This window comes from Monodon monoceros, unplaced genomic scaffold (assembly GCF_005190385.1).
Source record: "Monodon monoceros isolate NGI ecotype Baffin Bay Population unplaced genomic scaffold, NGI_Narwhal_1 Super_Scaffold_1, whole genome shotgun sequence".
NCBI lineage: Eukaryota > Metazoa > Chordata > Mammalia > Artiodactyla > Monodontidae > Monodon > Monodon monoceros.
Window position 1 is genome coordinate 78479934 of NW_021703765.1, and position 20906 is coordinate 78500839.

The window sequence follows — 20906 nt, forward strand, 5'->3', positions numbered from 1 at the left end:
CAACCACATGTAAATAAAAAATAAATTTTTAAAAAAATCAGATAAAAGAGGGAGGGGAAAGGGTCAGATCCAGAGAAGGAGACTTAACGATGAAAGCAGAGGTCAGAATGATTAGCCAGGAGCCAAGGGATGCAAACAACCTCTCGAAGCTGGAAAAGGCAAGGAATGGATTCCCCCCTCGGGTCTCCAGAAGGGACACAGCCAAGCCAACACCTTGATTTTAGCTCTTTGAGACGCCCCCCTGGACTTCTGACCTCCAGTGCTTTGTTGTTTTAAGTGTTATTTTTGTGCTGTGTTATGCGACTAGGTTTGTGGTAACTTGGTACAGCAGCCACAGAAAACTAGTATGGCTCCCCCTCCGCCCCGCCCCCGGCCCCGCCCCCGGCCCCGCCCGCCAGCCTAACCAGAAGAAGCAGGGAGGTGTGTAGAAGATGGATGGCTTCTGCCCTTGGAAGTTTGGGACAAGTGGTATTTTGGGGAAGATGGAAGCTAACGGAAGAACTGAGACCAGAGCGAACAGTAACAGAAATAAGGTATGGACAGAGCGCTGGAGAAGCCTGGGTGAGGGAGGGCCTGCAGGGGAGGGACGGTAAAGCTGGGGAAGGGGAGCCCTAGTCGGCCTGAGCAAGGGTGTGCTCTGCCTCGAGGCTGGAAGGCTCCTCCCTCGTGCCAATACCAGCCCAGCTGCAGGGCACCTCCTCTTCACCTCCAGCCTCACCTCCCCACCCAACCCAGGGGCGTCCTGACAGCTTCGAGGTTGGCCACCCCCTTAGGGCATTCTGCCCACCCTCCAACCCCTGCCTGCAGATACTGTGCAGGGGACACTCAGGGCCCCCCTTAAGTAACCAGGAGTTGGCAGGGGGTAGGGGGGCCGAACAGGAGCCAGCCCTGCTTTCCTGAGTGTGTGTGGTGGGGAGGCGGGTGGACCCGCTGCCAATACATCCCGTTGGAGGAAGGAAGTGGTTCCCTCCTCCCACCCCTTCCCTTAGGGTCGCCTGGGCCAGGATTCTCATGATTCGTGATTGGCTCCCACGGGCGGGACCTTTGTCCATCTGCGGGATTGCAGGAGGCCCAGGTCAGGCTCGGGCCTGCGGAGCGAGGGGGCCGGGTGGGGGGAAGCCAGAGAACAACCGGGAGACCGACAGACAGGCAAGAACGAAGGCAACGGGACTGACGCGGGCCAGAGCCCGAGACCAGCAGCTGACTGAGTTTAGAGGGCGGGGGGGGCGGGGGGGGCGGGGCGGGAGGAAGGGGCGGGCGGGCGGGCGGGACGGCTGGGCAGGCGCCGAGCTCGCAGTTGCTGCGGTGGCCGCCGGCGGGCCGGGTGCAGGGTAAGTGCTCCAGGGCCGGCCCGGGGCGCGCTGCCCTTCTCCGAGTTCTCCCAGCCCGAGTCTGCCAGGGACCCCCGCGGGATCCCAGGAGGCCCCGGTGTGCCGTGGGTTCTAGCGTTTCCCAGCTTGGGGGAACGCGGGCAGACAGTGATAACTCAGGGATCCCTGCCTGGCCCACGGATTCTAGAATCCAGTGGAGAGGAGGACAGGAGACAGCACGCGCATCTCCCCTTGAAAACGGAAGTGTTGAAGAACTACCCTTTTGTATGGAGTGCTTACATGGGCCAGGTGCCTTCACTTCATCTCGTGCCTCGTAGCAGCAGCAGCAACAGGTGAGGTAGGTACCATCCTTGTCTCCCTCTTCCAGGTGAAGACACCAAGACTCAAAGAGGCCAAGCCACTCGCCAGGGGTCACACAGCCAAAAGAGGCAGAGCCAGAACTCACCCAGGTCGGTGTGAACCCCTAAGTCCTCTTACTCATCATGCCTGCCCCGCCCTGTCCTGCACCCCTAGGGAGACGGCAGGGAGAAACCAGTGCTGGGAATAGGGGAGGAGGCCGAGATGAGCCAGCCTGCTCATCCCTGCAGGAAGAACCTCCACAGCAACAAATCCTTCGCCTGGGTAGGGGATGCCAAGGAGTAAGAACAGTGGGTTGGGGCCAGGTTAAACTCCAGGACTGAGAGGAGAGGGCGGTGCAGCCCCTGTCCAGGAACTCCTGGGCCTGTACCAGCACTCCCGCTGGGCACAGGGGGGCTCTTGCAGGCTTAGCCATGGGACTTCAGTTCTCCGTGCCTCAATTTCCTTGTCTGTTTCCTTTGCTTATCCGTAACCTCGGGGTTAAGCATGCTTCGTGCCTCAGAGGATTGCCGAGAAGATTAAATGAGATGGTTGGTGTGAAGGCCTAGCCTAGTGCGTGACTCAAGCCGTGCCCCCTCCACCATCCCCACTCATCTGAAAGCACTTCTCTGTCCTTCACCCTCAAGTCAGAGCTATCTGAGATCTGCAGTATTTCCTACAGCCCCGCCAGCAGCTGGAAGTTTCTTGAGTAAGACCAAGGCTGGGGGCTGCAACTCCTCCCTCTCTGACTCCAAGGGAAAGGCTGGTAGGGGCGGGTTTTGAAAATCTTTGGGGTGAGGCTTGCACAATTCCAGGACTGCCCTGTAGCCCCCAAGCCCTCCCCCACCACCAGTTTTGCAAGAAGGAGGAAGCCTAGCATATTCTTGCTCCAAAACCTGCTCTTCTCTTTGGCCCTGACATCTAGGCCAGCAGCAAGTGCTACTTCTCAGCATATTCTGAATCTGGTCACTCCTCTGCATCCCCACCGTGACCCCCAGATCCTCAGCACTGTCTACTGAACTCTCTGCACAGTCAGGCCCTGATTGATTCCTGACTCTTCTCATGCCCCCATCCTCACTCCACTGCCTGCTCACTGCAGCCATACTGGCCTCCTCCTTTCTTGGACATACTAAATTCTCTGCTCTCTCAGGGTCTGTGCACATGCCCTTCCTTCTCCCAGGAATTCTCTTTCTTGCTGTCTTCTTGTGATGCACCTCCTTGCAATTCAGAGACGACCATAAAAGTCACCTACTCAGAAGCCTTACCTCACCACCCCAAGCTGCAGGAGCCACTCTTGCCTTCCCTTTATTGCATTACTGTTTTTCTTTCCGGAGCTTAGCCCTGGGTGATGTTACCTTGCTTATGTGTTTCCTGGCTAAAATGTCAGCCTACCAGGGCCCAGACCTTTTTCTTGTCTCTTCACTTTGGATTCCCCAGAACCCAGTGCCATGCCCTTGCACAGAGTAAAAGTTCTGATAACTGATAAAAGTTCTGCAGGCAGTGTGTGCAACCATCAGAGTTCTACTTCTCATTGCTTAATAGCCTTCTTTCTACATTTCTACATAGACCTCAGAATTGTCATTCCTCCCACTGCCTTCCTCAGCTTTTCCCTACAGTGGGGCTTATAGGCTGTTTCCAGGTTCTAACCCTAATATCCAACTTTGCTTTAAACACTGTGGGACAAATTGCACTTTTTTTTTTTTTTGCTTTCAAATGATTTTTGAGTTACAGTTTCCAAACTGATGTGTTCAAGTCAAGGGTATGATCATCCTGAAGGCATATACCACTTATTACCAGGTGACTGTTTAGAAAAATTATCCCCAGCAACGTGTGCAAGTTTTCCTACAGCCCCGCAAGCATTGGGTTTTTTCATTTTTTGTTTTGTCTAGTTTAATGGGGAGGTTAGGGCAGGTTTAAATTTTCCATTGCTTGAATTAGTGAATCTGGGTGTTTTTCTATGCATGCGGTAGTTCCGTTTCCTGTCCTATGGAGGAAGGAAATCTCCAGGGCACCTTAATTTTTCCCTTCACCTTCACTTTTGGTGGTGGTTCCACTTGAGCCCACCTCGTGAGAGCAGGGTGAGGGCCCCCAGGGGCTGGAACAGGAACACAGCCAGGTGAACTCTGCTGGTTGCAGAAGCTGCTCTACCAGTCAACCAGCAAGAAACTGAGTCCCTTGTGCCCTAAGCATGGTACCGTGGGGAGAAAAAGAACTCTTTTTTTCTTTAGGTCTTCGTGATTTTTTTTCAAAATAGTAGTATTTTTTAAATTACAAAAATAACACATGATACATAAGGTCATTCACTGGAACTTTGGGAAGCTAACGTTGGTCACTAATGGGAACTACACACACCCCCTCAGGGGAATCCTGTGTGGTCATCCAAAGAGTGCACTTGCTCTAGAGCACACGGCGTAGAACGATCTCCGGGACACTGTGTTAGTCTCCTGTGGCCGCTGTAACAAATGACCACACATCTGATGGCTTAAAACAACATAAATTTATTATCTAACAGTTCTAGGGGTCACACGCCCCAAATCAGTCTTGGTACGCCAAGATCAAGGTGTTGGCAGGGCTATATTGCTTCTGGAGGCTCTAGGGGAGAATCTGTTTTCTTGCCTTCACCAGCTTCTAGAGGCTTCCCTTATTTTTTGGATCATGACCCCATCCCTCCATCTTCAAGACAGCATAACATCTTCAGATCTCACTCTGACTCCAATCCCTGCTTCTGTAGTCATGTCTCCTATTCTTCTGATTCTCTTGCTGTACTTGTAAAGACCCTTCTAATTACACTGGGCCCACCTGGATAATCCCCGCATCTTGGAGTCCTTAATTTCATCACACCTGGGAAGTCCCTTTTGCCGTGTACATTGACCTATTCACAGGTTCTGGGGATTAGGACTGATGGGGCTATCTTTCAGCCTCCCCACACCCTAAAGGGAAATAAGCAAGGTTCAGAGCAGTGTGAAGGCTCACATTTGTTTAAGGGGAAAAAAAAGAATAAGTATGGCTGTGCTTGGAAAGACATAGAATACCTCCAAAGGCTATGTGGGAAACTGGTAGGAGAGGCGTTCTGGGAAGAACAGGAGTAGAAAGAAGACTTATTTGTCGTAGTATCTTTTTGTATTTAAATTTTTTACTACATTTGTCACCTATGTTAAAAGTAAGTTTTAAGAAGTAACACATAATCATTGTAAAAGTTCAGACCTTCCAGAAGCCAAGAGAAAGAAAACACCCACCCCACCCTCAAATCACTCCCATTTTCTCCAGCAATAACCACTGTAAAGAGTCTGGCTGTATCCTTACAGACTTTTAAAAAAATGCATATATCATTTTTTTCACATAGATGGGATCATACTGTACACACTATGCTATAATGTGATGGGGGGCGCCCTGTTATATTACATCTTTCCTCATCCACATATGGAAATGTAACAGCACTGGAGTCTCCCACTCCCAGATGTACTGTAACTGACTCAACCAGACCCTCCCTTGTTGGTGGACGTTTAGATTCTTTGCTGCTTTCCAGAGCAATCTCAACACTAACATATGTCTGTCTGGTTCTTAATTGGAGTGAAATTCACATAACATAAAATTAAATTTTTTTAAATTAACTTTTAAAGTGAGCAATTCATTATCATATAATACATTCCCGATGTGGTGCAACTCCCACCTCTATCTAGTTCCAGAACACTTTCATCACCTCAAAAGGCAACTCTGTCCCCATTAGGCAGTCACTCCTCATTCCGCTCTCCCCGTAGCTCCTGGCCACCACCAGTCTGCTTTCTGTCTGTACAGATTTGCATATTCTGGATATTACACATCAGTGGAACCAAGTACTATGTGACATTTTGTGTCTGGCTTCTTTCACTTAGCATAATGTTTTAGAGGTTCATTCATGTTGTAGCATGTGTCAGCACTTCATATCTCTTTTATTTTTTATTGAGGTATAATTGACCTACAATAGTTTCAGGTGTACAACATAGTGATTCGATATTTGTATATATTGCAAAAGTACTTCATTTCTTTTTATGGCTGGATAACATTGCATTGTATGGATATAACATCTTTTATTTATCCATTCATATGTTAATGGACATGGATTGTTTCCATCTTTGGCTATGAATATTCGTGTACATGTATTTGTTTGAGTGCCTGTTTTCAGTTCCTTTGGGTATATACTCAGGATGTACATCCTTCTCCACATGCTTTGAGCTTTATTATTTACTATTTTCAGACACTGTTAACCTAAGCAAGTTAAAAATAATTTGTAAGAAAGTGTTGGAAAACACATACTACGGCGAATGATACTAGGGTGATAGATCTAGACAAATGTTTTCTTATTTTCCAGATCTGGAGACGACAGGAAAATGGCCACCTGGGATGGAAAGGTAAATTAATTCTGGAAGACTAGCAGCGTTAAGGGACCTCCCAGCTTGAGAAGATAATTCTGTTTGGTGTTTCTAACAAGATAGAGGAAAAACACATGTTCAGGGTGCTTCCACCATACCAAAGTGTTAAAAGTCACCGAGGTGAAAGCTATAGAAGGAACCTCAAGATAGCCTGATAATCGGAAACATTCAAATCCCAGCTCTGCATTTTAATAGCCCTGTATCATTTGGTCACGCCCTTCACCTCCCCGAGCCTCAGTTTCCTTATCTGGAAAATGGGGAAAAGTTACTTAACCACCCCCGTTCCTGAAGACTCACAGGGAGGAGTTGAGGAGACAATGGTCTCAGAATGCTAGGCCAATACTGAGCCCATAAGGGCTTCTCCCAATTGCTTATTTTACAGGTAGAGACACTTGGGCACAGAGAAGTAAAGCTACTTGCTCAAGATCACACAGGTAGGAAGTGGCAGAAATGAGATTTCAACCTAGCCTGACTCCAAAGCGAATGCTGTGCCTCCTGTGCTGTGTGGCCAACCTGAGTAGGTCTAATAAATTCTGTCCTTGATATCTGGGGTGCAGGCTTGTTGGATCTGGGGAGACATTAGTTGTGAAGGGTGGGGCAAGGTGAAGAGGAAGTGTTGGCTCCCATTTCAGCTGTTCACTTGGAGCTTCTGGGGGCCTGGCCAGGTAGAGCTGTCAGGGCAGTGCCAGAAGCTCAGGGTAGCAGCAGAGTGATGGGGCAGAGTTGGAGAAGCAAGTGTGAGGGCCAGAGGACCATGGGATGATGATGATCATGACGATGGTGGTGGGGATCTTGCATTTCGTCAAAATGATGGCCCCTTTAACTGTAAGAGTATTTCTGATTTAAAGCTGTTTACAATGTGGGAGGAGGAAGTGACCAATGGCACTTACAACGTGCCACCAATTCTGATTTCAGAAATGTGGGAAAATGTTCAACTTTGCATTAATGAAATATGGTGGCATTTCCAGCAGAGGGATGACAATCGCCCTCTGTAGAGTTGTGTCAATTCCTGATAAGATATGGGAAGCTTAGTGCCTGCCACCCAATAACAGGAGCTCCGTGAATTCCAGTTATCATTAATACTCACAGAAAGGCAAATGGAACAGTTTCCTTCATTTATAGCTCCCTACTAGGCAAACCAAAAAAACAAGCGGAAATGCACGCTCGATGGTGGTTATGCTGTGGTGTAACCGGCTCACTCCTGCATCTCACGAGTGGATCAACCCACACGACTGCTGGAAAATAACTTGACAGGGTGTATCAAGAGTCATGAAAATAGTCATAATCAAACCTGGTCATCTTACTTGCGGGAAAGGAAACAACCCATAAAAAGGAAAAAGTATAATTTACAGCACAATTTAGAAACACAAATTTATGTGTTTCTTAGCATGTAAGATGCCGTTGATTGTAGATGCACCATTATATTATGTGCTACGAAGAAGAAAAAGTGCCGCCATTTACTGTGATCTAATGTAACACAACACTGACACTGGTCAATTGTAAGACAGACTTCAGAAATGTTAATATGTGAGAAAATGTGGCCTTAGAATTGGTGATAGAGGTGCTAAAAATGAACAGAAAATGCAATAATGAGCACTGACTTCTTGGTAAATTTCTTGGCCATTAAAAAGGCATAAGTCTGATACATATAGGTAGTGGGGAGAAAATAAGATACAAAGTTGTCTGCAGTCTTCGATTATAATTGTAAAAGACATAGATTAGAGTGAGATGGGTGGATAAGTAGATGATAAATTTGGTGTGTTGGGGTTATTATTTCTTTTTGCTCATGTTTTGACAATAGTAATACTGAAAGAAATAGATCTGGAGTAAAGATCTGCTCATTGGGGTGAATGACAGCAGGTAAAGCTGGGGATTCTGGGTACGTCAGGGGGTCTGGCTGCAGGGACAAGTCGCAAGGGTGGGGGTGAGGACACAAAAACATCAGGGCAAGCAGAGTGTTGGAATGCAGAGCCAAGGACACACCTCGGGGGACTCCTGGGGGCGGGGGGAGCCTGTCTGTCATCGAACAGAGGCCAAAAGAAGGGGTGGCTCCAGCGGCATTGCTGGGGAGCTGGGGAAATTGGACCAGGGCCACGTGTAGCAAATAAGCCTCTTACTGATTCAAAGAACAAGTTCCTTTTAATAATTTACCTTGTGAAGTTAATTATGTTTTTAAAAAACTATTTTAATAGGATTGCTTTTAGGAGATTTTTAATTGTCCAGCTCTAATTTTGGAGAGGAAAACAGCTCTGTCGTAGAAGAAACTGGTGGGGTTTTTAGCCATGGCTCAGACCTGATTTGCTGTAGCCAGCTCTGCCCAGAGGGGCCCTCAGCAGGGGAGCTGCCCAGAGGGGCCCCCAGCAGGGCCCTCCCTGCCCCTTCCCACCTCTCTGAGCCTCCGTTTTCCTCTTTTGTAAAATGAGAACAGTGAGGATTAAACAAGATAGTGACTGGAAAGCATTTAGCGGGGTGCCGGGCTATGACAAACGCTTGAAACACAGGAGCTATTGACGCCATCATGAGGATAAAGTGAAACCGTTTTCAGCCCATCAGCTGACCTAGTCCTCAGCTCAGATGATTGCATGTCACCAGCCACATCTGGAGAACCTGGTTGCCAGGTGTGCTTAGAAATCCTTGTGGCCCTTTGGCACACTTCTCACAAGGTGTTTGGAGGCACCAGGTTCATTTACGATGCTGGTTCTTGACCTTGGCTGTACATTGGAGATCCCAACACCCAGGCCACCCCCAGACCAACTGAATCACAATCTTGGGGCCTGTGACCCAGGCACTGGGTTTTTTTTTAAAAGCATCCAGGTGGTTCCAGTGTGCAGCCAGAGCTGAGAGCCATTGGTTAAACTGCAGCTGCACTGGCCTCCTTCCAAGGACTGAGCCACAGTGGGGCAGGAAAGAGGGGAGCCCTGAATTCTTGTTTATCCCATCTTTTCCATGGCTGAAGCATCACTAAGATGTTGGGGGATGGGGTGGCCCAGATGACTCAGTTGTACTGGTGATAGGTCCTAATTTCTAGCTGGGTAACTATATTTTTCTTTCTATGCTTTCATTTCTTTCTATGCTTTTGTTAACACAAATAGCAGCCTGACTTATGCTTCCCAGTTAACATGGCTGATATACAGACTTTGGGCAAGACTGCCACCTCTCTGACAATCATCCTCTCCCTCCCCCAGGGAAATAGAGTACATCCCACCATACCCGTGTTTTTCAAACTCAACCCATTAGTGATTCCTGAAATCCATTAATGGGCTGCCATCAGCCTTTTAAGAAATAGAATAAAGTGGAAAACATAAGTCTCTCACATGTTAACTTTAGTGTTGGTTATAGAACGTATATATGTCAATGTGTACTAAGTGGCAGGATATAAAATGTGTTTCTTACTGAGTAACACTGGGCTGAACTCCCCGCCCAGCATTGGCCTTCACCAGCTGTGAGCTGGGTCCAGGGCAGCATTCAGAGAGGTCATGCAGGAGGGAGAGGGCTCTGGGCCAGGCAGCCTGGGCCGGAGCCTGAGCTCTGCTTCTCACTGGCTGTGTGAGCTGGGGCAAGTTGCTTGGCCTCTCTGTTCTCAGTTTCCTCACCTGTAAATGAAGAGGATTCAGTCCCCACCTTGTCGAGTTGTTGCTGTATGTTACAAAGGGCTTTTGCACAGAGCTCAGAAAATGGCAGGTGCTCTGGGGTTAGTTACAGTCGCTACAGTTTCCACTACCTTAAATATTATTTCCCACATCGTCTCCACCCAGCCTCCTGATCAACTTGCCAGGTCAACAGACTCTTCCATCAAGTCAGGAGGGATTCTGACCCTACAGGAAATGGAGAGAAAAGTTGGAGAATACGTCTCTGGGGCACCTGGGCCACCAGTCAGGCTTCTCAGTCTACCAGCAGCACCACCCCCCGCCCAAACTAGTCAGCCGTCACGGTGGTTATTTTCGTGAAACCTCAAACTTCCTCCCCACCCTAGAGAAGGAAAAGCTGCTATGCTTATTTAAAGACTTCCCTGATTTTAAAAATAGGCATTCCTCAGAACATAAATCCCTGGGGACAGGGTAGGGGGAGGTGGCGGTAGAGTACGTGAGCCTCTGGGGTACATGAGTCCCCCAAGAGGAGATATTTGCTCGAGGGATTCATTCCACCCTCCAGGTATGTTTAGTGGGAGGGAACCTGTGGTCTTCCAGGCATGAAGAATACGGAAGATATGGCATGAGCAGAAACCCACCTACCCAGTCCCTTAATGGGGAGTGGGGGAGGAAACAGACTCTGTTACACAAACAGGTGGATCCATCTCCATTGGGGAGGCATGTGGGCCATGCATGAATGCAACAGGGGAGGTACATGGTCAGCTTCCTGGAGCTGGGATGCTTGAGGGAGACCTCCTGAAGGAGGAAAAGAAAAATGACAAGGTGGAAGAGGAGTGGGCGTTCTAGGCAGAGGAAATCATGTGTGCAAAGGCCTTGTGGTCGAAGGAACCTATTGAGTACAAAGGACTGAATGGAGACCATCTGGCCAGAGCAGAGAGACTGGTGACAGGTGTGGTTAGATAGGCAGGCAGAGGCCACAGAGTGCAGAATGGCTATAGGTCTCTGGAAGGCACTTGGGTCTTTTTTTTTCCCAGCCGCACCACACCGCTTGTGAGATCTTAGTTCCTTGACCGGGGATTGAGCCCAGGCCCTTGGCAGTGAAAGCGTGGAGTCCTAACCACTAGACCACCAGGGAATTCCCTGGGTCTTTATTTTTAAGATCAGTGGGAAGCCAAAGAAGAGTTTCAAATAAGGGAGTGTGTTAGGGTCCCCAGGATCACCCCAAGTTCCGTGATTCGCTAGGAAGGCTCATAGGACTCAGCATACAGTTCCACTCATGGCTAAGATTTTTACAAAGAAGAGTCAGCAAAGGGAAAAGATACATGAAGTGAAATCCAGGGGAAACCAGACACAAGCTTCCAGATTCCTCTCCCAGGAAGTCACATGGGACTTGCTTAATTCCTCCAGCAGCAAATTGTGACAACACATGCTAGGAGAGCTTGTTAGAGACTCAGCACCCAAGGTTTTCATCTGGGGGCTGGTCACATGGGTACCTTCCAAACTCCAAAAATTCCAGACTACCCAGAGGAAAGCAGGTGTTCTACATAAACCGCTTGTCTTTACAAAGAGTCCGGTCACAGTGAGCTGTCCTTACCAGGTGGGAACCCTCCCAAAATCCAAGTTCCCAGATGTCAGCCAAGGGCCAAGCAGGCCTTTCTAAGGGCAGCAGCCCCAGGCCTTTTCTGCACGGGGAGTGATGTGATTATGTTTCAAGAAGTGCTCTCAGGCTGCTGAAGAGAATCTAAGAGTGATGGGGAGAACAGTGAGGAGCTGGTACATCCTCCAAGTAAAAGGTGGAGGCTGGGGCAGGGAGGTGGGCAGAAAATGGGAGAAGTAGATGATGAATTCAAGGGTCATTTAGATGCTAAAATGCACAGGGCTTAGTGATAGGTGGGCTTTGGGGGAGGGAGATGGAAGGCAGGGGTTGGGGACAACTTCTCTGACCCTGGCTGGGTGTGTCTGAAGACTCCTGGACCCAGAAGACAAGGTGCGGGTGCAAGTTCATGGACTGTCCACTGGGTGGTGGCAATTGCCATGTTGCAAGTCTCAGTTTCCCCCGCTAAGGGAGAGAGGATGGCATCTCAGAACCTTGATTCAGCCTCTTTCAATATCATCGTTCTTGTTGCTTTAAAAATATCAGCTTTTCTGGCATGTTTTCCCCCTCATTGGCAGAGCGTCTCAGAAAGAACAAAGCTAGTAGACCTGAGTTCATATGCCAGCTTTACCACTTATGTTTCTTTGTTTTTAAAAACTGTACACAAACAAGTTCTCAGTGTAAGAAATTAAAACAACAAACAGTATATATTAGGTTGAACCACATGAAATTGTCAGTTTCTACCAATTTTGACCTACAAAAATGGTCATCAAAAAAAAAATTTTTTTTAATATTTATTTATTTTGGCTGCACCTGGTCTTAGTTACGGCATGCGGACTTCTCAGTTGCTTCACATGGGCTTCTTAGTTGCAGCATGCATGCGGGATCTAGTTGCTTGACCAGGGATTGAACCCAGGCCCCTGCATTGGGAGTGTGGAGTCGTACACACTGGACCACCAGGGAAGTCTCTGAAAATGGTCATTTTTTTTAAAGTCTTATTTCAGGAAAGTTTTCTTGAATTATATCTTGAACCATTCTGTTCCATTGTTTTGGTTTTCTTATTCAGGGATTCCAGTTGTATACATTAGATATGTGTGTGTGTCTGTATGTGTGTGTATATATATATATTTTTCATTCTCCCTCCCTCCCCACTGCCCCCAAATACTTCATTCTCTGCAGGTTAGATCTTATTACATAAATGACTATTTCTTATGGTTAAACCTAATAGGAAAAAAAAAAGAAAGTTTCTCTTCACCCTCCAACCCAATCCCAATCCCTATCCCTTCATAGAGGTAACCACTTGGTTTGGGTTGTTGATTTTGTTTTTAACAAAAATGGCATTATACATTTTGATATGTAATATGCTGGTTTTTACTTGATCATAGATGAAAGACACCGTTCTATGTCAGTACGTACAGCCACACTGGTGTACTGCATTCTTAACAGCTGTGTGGTATTCCATAGTGTGGTCTACCACAGTGTATTTAACCATGGACCTTGAGGTTGTAGCAGGTCTGCAGTGAGCATTATGCGTGAGTGTCTTTTTGCTCATGTGTGAGTCCCTTGTCAGGTCAAACAATGACATTTAAAATTTTGATAGAAACTGGTTTAAGGCTGATCCTCCTTTGCTCCCATGCCTGGCACATTGGAGAGACTCAAATATTTTTTCAAAAGATGAAGCTGCCTCATTGCCCTCCTAAGAAGGATGTACCCATTTCCTTGCCCACCAGGTGGTATAGGGGAGTGCCTTCCTCCCCCCATCTCTGTCACCCTGCCACACCAGGTGACTTTGGGCAGTAGGTCTCCCCTCCCCAAACTTCAGTTTCCCCTTCTGTAGAATGGAGAGACCACACCTCCCTGTCCTACCTACTTCTCAGGATTTTTGTCAGCATCAAGTGAGAGCAAGAGGGGATGGAGGTGGCCTATAAGCAGCAAACAAAAAGAAACAAGTGGTTTTGTGACCTCCAAAGGAGCCTGCTTTCTCCCAGGAATGCAGGATGGATGTGTGGCCCACGAAGATGAGAGAGAGAATGAGAGAGCACATGGTCTGTAGTACCCTTGGGCTGACTCGGACACACACCCTCTGTATTAGCTTCCTGGGGTTGCCATAACAAATGACCACAAACCAGATGGCTTAAAACAACAGAAATTTATTCTCTCAGTTCTGAAGTCCAGAGTTCTAAAATCAGCGTATTGGCTGGGTTAGAGGGAGGCTCAGAGGGAGGATCTGTTCCATCCCTTTCTCCTAGCTTCTGGTGGTTGCTGGCAATCCTTGGCATTCCTTGGCTTGTAGATGCATCACTCCAGTCTCTGCCTCCATCTTCTCGTGGCCTTCTCCTCTGTGTGTCCTCTCCTTTTCTTGTAAGGACACCCGTCACTGGATTTAGGGTCCACCCTAAATCCAGAATGGTTTTATTGCAAGATCTTTTTTTTTGGCCTCACTGTGTGGCTTGCGGGATATTAGTTCCCTGACCAGGGATTGAACCCAGGCCCTTGGCAGCGAAAGCATGGAGTCCTAATCTCTGGACCACCAGGGAATTCCCAGCAGGATCTTTAACTAATTACATCTGCAAAGGCCTGTATTCCAAGCAAGGTCATATTCTGAGGTTTCAGATGGACATGAATTTGGGGGCAGCCACAATTCATCCCACTACACCCTCCTAACAGGCAGATCTCCAGTCACGGGCTGCCTGGCTTTTTCCCGGCCATGTCTTCTAACACAGGGGCTCCAGGTCATACAGCTCAAGGGCATATCCTGGCTCTGCCATTTTCTGAGTGTATGACTTTGGACAAGGCACCTTTTTCACCCAGACCCAAAATGATGGCTTCGACTTCAGAGGGGTGTTAGGAATTAAAATGAAATTGTGCATTTAAGGAATTTACCGGTGTGCTGATACAACAAATAATAAACAATCAACAATAATAGATGTTACTGCTGTTGTGTCTTGTTTGGGGTACGAGTATTGATTAATAAGCAAATCAGGGGCTTCTCTGGTGGTGCAGTGGTTGGGAGTCCGCCTGCCCATGCGGGGGACGCGGGTTCGTGCCCCGGTCCGGGAGGATCCCGCATGCCGCGGAGCAGCTGGGCCTGTGAGCCATGGCCGCTGGGCCTGCGCGTCCGGAGCCTGTGCTCTGCAGCGGGAGAGGCCACAGCAGTGAGAGGCGGGGAAATGGGGACTTAGGGGATATTAGGCCCTGGCAATCAAGAGTCGGCTGACTTTCTTTAAAAGTACCTTTTTCAGTGATTGTTGGATGACCATGAAATAGGGACTTCCCCCTCCTACAGATGGCAGCTTCAGAGTCTGTAAGAATAGACATTCACAAGAACGTTTTCTTCTCCATCAATCATGGGTCTGTTTTTCTTGTTTTCCCCCTCTTTCCCAGGGAGTAATTTTTCAGATATAATACCTGTCATGTGTAAACCAGAAGTAGGCGATTACCTTTGATGGGTAGCTCCTGCGGTTTTGCTGTTAATGCATTTATTAAATACTTATTGAGCCCCTCCCTGTGACTGGAGGAGGAAGAGCATCTGCCCTCCCAGAGTTCACAGACCAGTGCCGGAGACAGACAACCCTGAGATGTCAAAGTGTTTGTTAGTGAGGGGCTTGATGGGGAAGTAGAGGAAGGACCCTCACCCAGCAGGCGGCGGTTAAGGAAGACCTCCCAGGGGAGGTAAAATCGACGTCTGTAAGACTTGAAAGAGAACCAGGGTGAGACAGGCGAGGGTATTCCAGGCAGGGGGCAGGCCGTGTGAAGTCCTGGAAGCAAGAGAGAGCATGGTTTATTCTAGAACCGCAATGCAGTTGGTGTAACTGGAGTGTGGCGGAGGCTGGGGAGGAGACCAAGAGAGCTTTGACTTTGTCCTGAAGGCAGCGGTTGGCAGTGGGTGAGGGTGGAGGGACTGAAGGTAATGGGAAGAGGGGGAGGATAGGCGAGGGCAGGGACACAGCCAGACCAGCCTTGGAGAAGGGTGACCCTGGCCACCACTGGGTGGAGAAAGGGTCAGAGACAGGAGGCTGAGTGAGGAGGCTGGTGCTGGTGTCCCGGCAAGAGGTGAGAGCGGTAGGAGAGAGTCAGACGGAGAAGAGAAGGTGCAGCATGAGTGGTGTTTAGGAGGTTAGACTGACGGAGAGAGAGGAGTCAGGAATGATCTTTAGTTCTTGGCTTGAGCAGCAGGGTGGATGTGACACCATGATCTAGGGGAACATGTAAGGAAGAGTGGACTTGGGGGGAAAGATAAGAAATTAGTTCAGTTTGGGTCATAGCAACTAATGACCTGGCAAGATATCAGACAGCAGGCTGGAGGCTGATTTGCACCTGAGCAGCATTGAAAACACAGGTGTGTAGAGACCACTGAAGGGAGAGAGTGGCCCTGTGCCAGGACAAGCTCAGGGTTGGGGACTTGAGGACTTCCGGTGGCATGGGGGCAGGGACATGGTACAGGAAGGGAGGCCAGAGATGGGAGAAAAATCAAGAGGCGCGGTTGTCAAACAGAACCAAGTCCACAGTGTGAGAGAATACAGTCCAGTCCAGCTGGAACCATAGTTGTGGGCTTTGATACGGAAAGGTGACCCCAGAGAGAGCAATGCCAGGATATATTGGGACAGCAAGGGTTAATGCAGGGGAGATGGAGATGGGGGTGTCCAGTGCCAGGGCCTCCACTGATCTAGATTCTCCGGGTTGCACGTGAAAGAAACAACTCAATCTATATAGCTTCAGCCAGAAAAGGAATCTTTCAGTTCATGTAACTAAATAGTCTGGGGGTTGCAGAGCAGGCAGCGGGGCTAGTAACCAGAGAAATGAGATATCCACAGGTGATGATGAAGTTGGAGGAGTGGAGGTGAGAGCTTTTGTTGTTGAGGAATAATAATACCAGCTGGTGCTTACAGAGGGGCTGCTCCAGGCTAGACACTGAGGCCAGTGGTCCCCGTAGCTCACTGAGTCAGTCCTTCCGTCCCACCCAGGCAAGGTGGGGGGATCCCGAGAGCTGAGAGTCCAGAGTGGGTGGTGAAGTTACTGAGGCCCACAACGTTTTCATGATCTTTGCCCTTTTCTGGAACTTTTCTGCTTCCGGAATGACAGATTTTTGACTTAAAACCAGAGTTGTTTTGTGCTCTGCTGGGTGCCATAAATATTTTCATCCCAAATTACTGAAAGTTGCTTCTTTACTGGGTGCAAAGTTTCAAAAAAAATTTCCTTTCCTGTATGAAATATAAAATGTGGTTTTTGCAAAGCACCCTGAGGTTCCCACCATGCTGAGAACTAGTATGGGAGGTTTCCATCTGCTAGGTGAGGTGTTTTGAGGGGGGCGGATTATGGCCAGTAGCCACCCAGAGAGATTTGGGACATCTGTGGGCCTGGCCCTTAGCCAGCCCTGGGAACCCAGCAATTGGAGGGCTGGCATGGGAGACAGGGCACCAGTGCCCTCAGCCAACAGGCACTTGATGGGCTTCCGTTCTAGGTAAGGTGTCACATGATACTCTGGGGACATGGACTCTTGTATCTACGTGTTTATATTTTTCCATCAAATTTGGAAATTTTCTTCAGCCATTATTTCTCCAAATATTTTTCCTTTCATCTCCTTTTGGTACTCCAGGTACATGTATATTAGTCCACTTAATATTGTCCCTGAGGCTCTATTCTTCCCCGCACTCCCAGTCTTTTTTCTCTCCATGCTTCCACTGGATATTTTCAATTTTTTATCTTTTAGTTCACTGAACTTTTCTTCTGCAGCATCTAATCAGCTATTAAGCCCATCCAGTGATTCTTCATTTCATATATGTATTTTTCTGTTCTAGAGTATCCATTTGGATCTTTTTTGTAGTTTACATTTCTCTTTTGAGATTCTCCATTTGTTCCCTCATTAAGTTCATGTTTTCCTTGAAATCCTTGAACATATTTAGAATAGCTATTTTCAAATCTCCATTGGCCAATTCCATATCTCTGTCCCTCTTGAGCTATTAAGCTAATTTTTCTATTGGTTATGGCCACATTTTTTCTGCTTATTTATCTGCCTAGTAATTTTTTATTATATGTTGGACATTATGAATGTTATGTTGTTGAGGGTGTTTTGCTGTCTTCCTCAAAAGAGCACTTTTGAGTTTTGTTCCAACGGGCAGTTAATTTACTTAGGGATAAGTTTGATCTTTTGAAAAAGCCTTATTTTTAAGCTTAGTTGGGAGAGGTCTAAGGTAGCCCTGACTGGAGGGCTAGATTAGGTCTACTTATAAGGCATGGCTTTTTTGGAATTTCTACTGCATGCTCAGAGTGTTCAACAAGATCTCTCTACTCTAGCTGTTTGGAACTCAGATCTCCTAACTCAGCCCTGTGTAATTGGTAGTAATTCAGCTCACAGTTCCCCAAGAGTTTTTTTTTTTTTTCCCTGAAAGTTATATTTTGTCCTGCCTCATGGAGTCTTGCTCTGCACATGTGAATTTTAGGACTCAGCTAAAGTCCAATTTTTTTAGTTTCTTCTCTGCGCTGCTTCATTTTCTCTGGTACCTTGACACACAAATTCCTGAGGAAGGAAAGTTCAATAGCCCTGAACTATAATCTTTGTCTCCAGAGTCCAGAAAGTACTTCCAGGCAGGTGATTGTGGGGGCTCATCTCATTTGTTTTTCTTCTCTCAGGGATCACAGTAAATTTCATATATTTTATCCAGTTTTATAGTTTATCTAGTCTTATGGCAGTTGCTTTAACTGGTATAGTTAATTTTATGGCAGTTGCTCTAACTGGTATAGTTGTTTATACCAGTTACTGTATCATGGTCAGAATCAGAAATCCCATTCTTTTGTATGTTTATGCTGACATTTTACACATTCCGAAAACAATGTATAGTAATATTTTGCGGCCATTGACGTAGGAAGAATACTAGGAGAGTGTGGAATCCCAGATGCCAATGAAGGAAGTTTTTGAAGAAAGGGAGTGATCTGCTGTGTTCAGTACTGCTGAGGGGGTACACGTGGATGTCATCAGTGATACACAGAGACATAGTTCATTCATTTTAACTGTGTATAAAATTCCATCACATGAATAGAGAAAATTCACTTCTCTATCTCCTACCATTTAGGTGAACATTTGCAGTGAACATTCTTGAACATGTTACTGATTTGAGTACATGTGGGTGAGTTTCTCTTTGAAGCCTATCTAGGGGTGGGATTACTAGATCATTAACTAGTACAGCTTCATCTTGACAAAACAATGCCAGATTGCTTCCAAATATAGTGGTGCCAGTGTCTGTTCCTGTCTTCAGGGTTCAGGAGACCCCCTTTGCTTCACACATTCACCAACATTTGCTATTGTAGTCTTAAATTCTTGACAGTGTGAGGAACAAAAAGCTGTGTGATTGTTACGTAAATTCACATTTTCCTGAATATTAGTGAAGTTGAGTGTCTTGGCCATCTGGGTTTCCTCTCATGTGACCTGCCTGTTAATATCCACTACCTAATTTTACATGGAGTTGTATTTTTTGGATAATATTTCTTTACATATTCTGAACACTAAAATCTTTGTCTATTAAATACACTGGAAATATTTACTCCCAGCCTGTGGTGTATCTGACTTTGTACAGATGTGTGTGTGAGAAAGAGAGAGCAAGAGATAAAAGTTTTTAGCTTTGATGAGTTAGGTCTATCCATTTCTTTTGTGGTTTGTGTCTTAGTTAAGCAATCCTTCCCAGACCTGAGGTCATAAAGATACTTGTCTATATTTTGTTCTAAGACTTTTAAAGTTTTTAAAAATACATTTATATAGGTTAACACAACTGAAATTTACTCTGTGTGTGGTGTGAGGTAGGGATTTCTTTTTTTTCCCTGTTGGGAAAGCCAGATATCCTAACCTCTCCAGTGTTTTCTCATTGACCTGTACTGCCATTGCCATCACATCCAGGTTCCCACAGGGACCTGGGTCTGTTTGGGGCTCTTTCTTCCTGTTATGCTGATCATATTGCCTATTCTTGTAAGCATACCTGAAAGTTTTCATTATTGAACTTTATAAAAAATGTGATGTCTGGTAGGGTAAGTTGGGCAAAGGAATGGGAGGATATTTGCTTTTTTGCTTTGAAGTCCGTCCGTCTTTAAACAGCTGTCCATAATGTATTTAAAACAGCACTGGCTGAACTTAGGAAAAATCCGCTTGCTGCTCAGACCTTTCCAGGACTGATCTGTGGCATGGAAGGCGGGGCAGGTGGCTTCACTTTTGTGTGAAACTTTGGGTACTTTTACTTTTGCCTTTGCCCTCTCCCCACCATGCCAACTCTCACCTCTGGGGTTTTAGGTTGTGATGTCTCTGAACCATGGGCTGCTCTTCCAGTATTTACATGAGGGCCTGTGGTGGGTGTTTTGCGACTGGGTGGCAGTACCTCTCCTGTTGGTTACTGCCAACCAGACCACAGTGGCAGGCCTGACGGAATCTGGGGTTTCCTGTTGCCTCACCGGCCCTGAGACCCTGGATTCCAAAAATAAATGCACGAGAAACCACTGTGACCTCATGGTCTGTGCTTGCACGGTGCTCTGAGCACGGGGACTGTCTTCACCCCGTGGCCCAGCCCAGCAGGGGCCCTGCTCCTCCAGAGTGACAGACGGGCCACCTGAATGCTTCCTCTCTGTCCCCTCCCTTCAGGCAGTCACCCGCAGGGCCAAGGTGGCTCCCGCCGAGAGGATGAGCAAATTCTTGAAGCACTTCACCGTCGTTGGGGATGACTGCCACGCGTGGAACATCAACTACAAGAAGTGGGAGAATGAAGAGGAGGAGGAGGAGGAGCCACCGCCCACACCGGCCTCAGGCGCAGAGGGCAGAGATGCCGATCCTACCGCGGCCCCTGCCCCCGTGCCCAGGCCCCGCCTCGACTTCAGGACCACTTTGAGGAAGCTCTTCAGCGCCCACAGGTTTCAGGTAGGTGGGCAGAGGCCCGAGATGCCTGGGGTGGGGCAGAGCCGTCAGCAAAGAGTCACGAGGGCAGGGTAGGGGCCCTTCTCTGCCACCAGCTTCTTCACTCCACAGACATCTACGGAGCACTGACCATGTGCTGGGCAGGTCCCATGTGGTCTGGGGCAAAGTAAGTCTTAATCCAAAAGTCAGTTAAAGTTCATCACCTGATGAAAATGGATAAACAAAATGTGATCTATCTGTCCTCAGCCATAAAAAGGACTGAAGCACTGACACATGCTACAATTCAGATGAACCTTGTCAACGTGATCCTAAGTGGAAGAAGCCAGACACAAAAGGCCACGTGTCTTATAATTCCATTTATATGAAATGTCAGAACACGTAAATCCACAGAGACAGCAGACTGGAGGGAACGGGAGGGGGGAGTGACTGCTTAATGGATACAGTTTCCATTTGCAGGAATGAAAACATTCCGGAACTAGACAGCCGTGATGGTTGCACAGCCTTGTGAATGTGCTTCATGCCTCTGAACTTTATGCCAGCTTTAAAATAGTTAAAATGGTAAATTTTATGTTATGCAAAATTTACCACACACACACAAAGGAGACCAGGGGCGGGGGGGCATCTCTTCTTTTGTGAAGTGATGCCAAAAATATCTGCCTTGCTTAACCCACCGCCAGCCTCCAGGTGTGGTTATGGGGAGACCCCGAGAGGGAGACGCAGACTTCAAAGAATGGCAAAGGGAATGGGACTTCTACA

At 47.4% G+C, this 20906-nt stretch overlaps 1 protein-coding gene across 4 annotated transcripts in view; it reads left to right on the forward strand.

Annotated features, from left to right (window-relative positions):
• Nucleotides 1-392: 392 nt before the first annotated feature.
• The window catches only part of HVCN1 (hydrogen voltage gated channel 1), a 29273-nt gene continuing 8759 nt past the window's right edge, over nt 393-20906 (forward strand). Inside the window, exons 1-4 of one of the 4 annotated variants that reach the window (XM_029221152.1) lie at nt 393-533; nt 1699-1780; nt 6016-6055; nt 19881-20153. In XM_029221152.1, coding sequence (XP_029076985.1) covers nt 6035-6055; nt 19881-20153 — 294 coding nt within the window. In that variant the 5' untranslated portion in view covers nt 393-533; nt 1699-1780; nt 6016-6034. The other 3 variants (XM_029221171.1, XM_029221161.1, XM_029221180.1) reach the window with 3 other exon arrangements.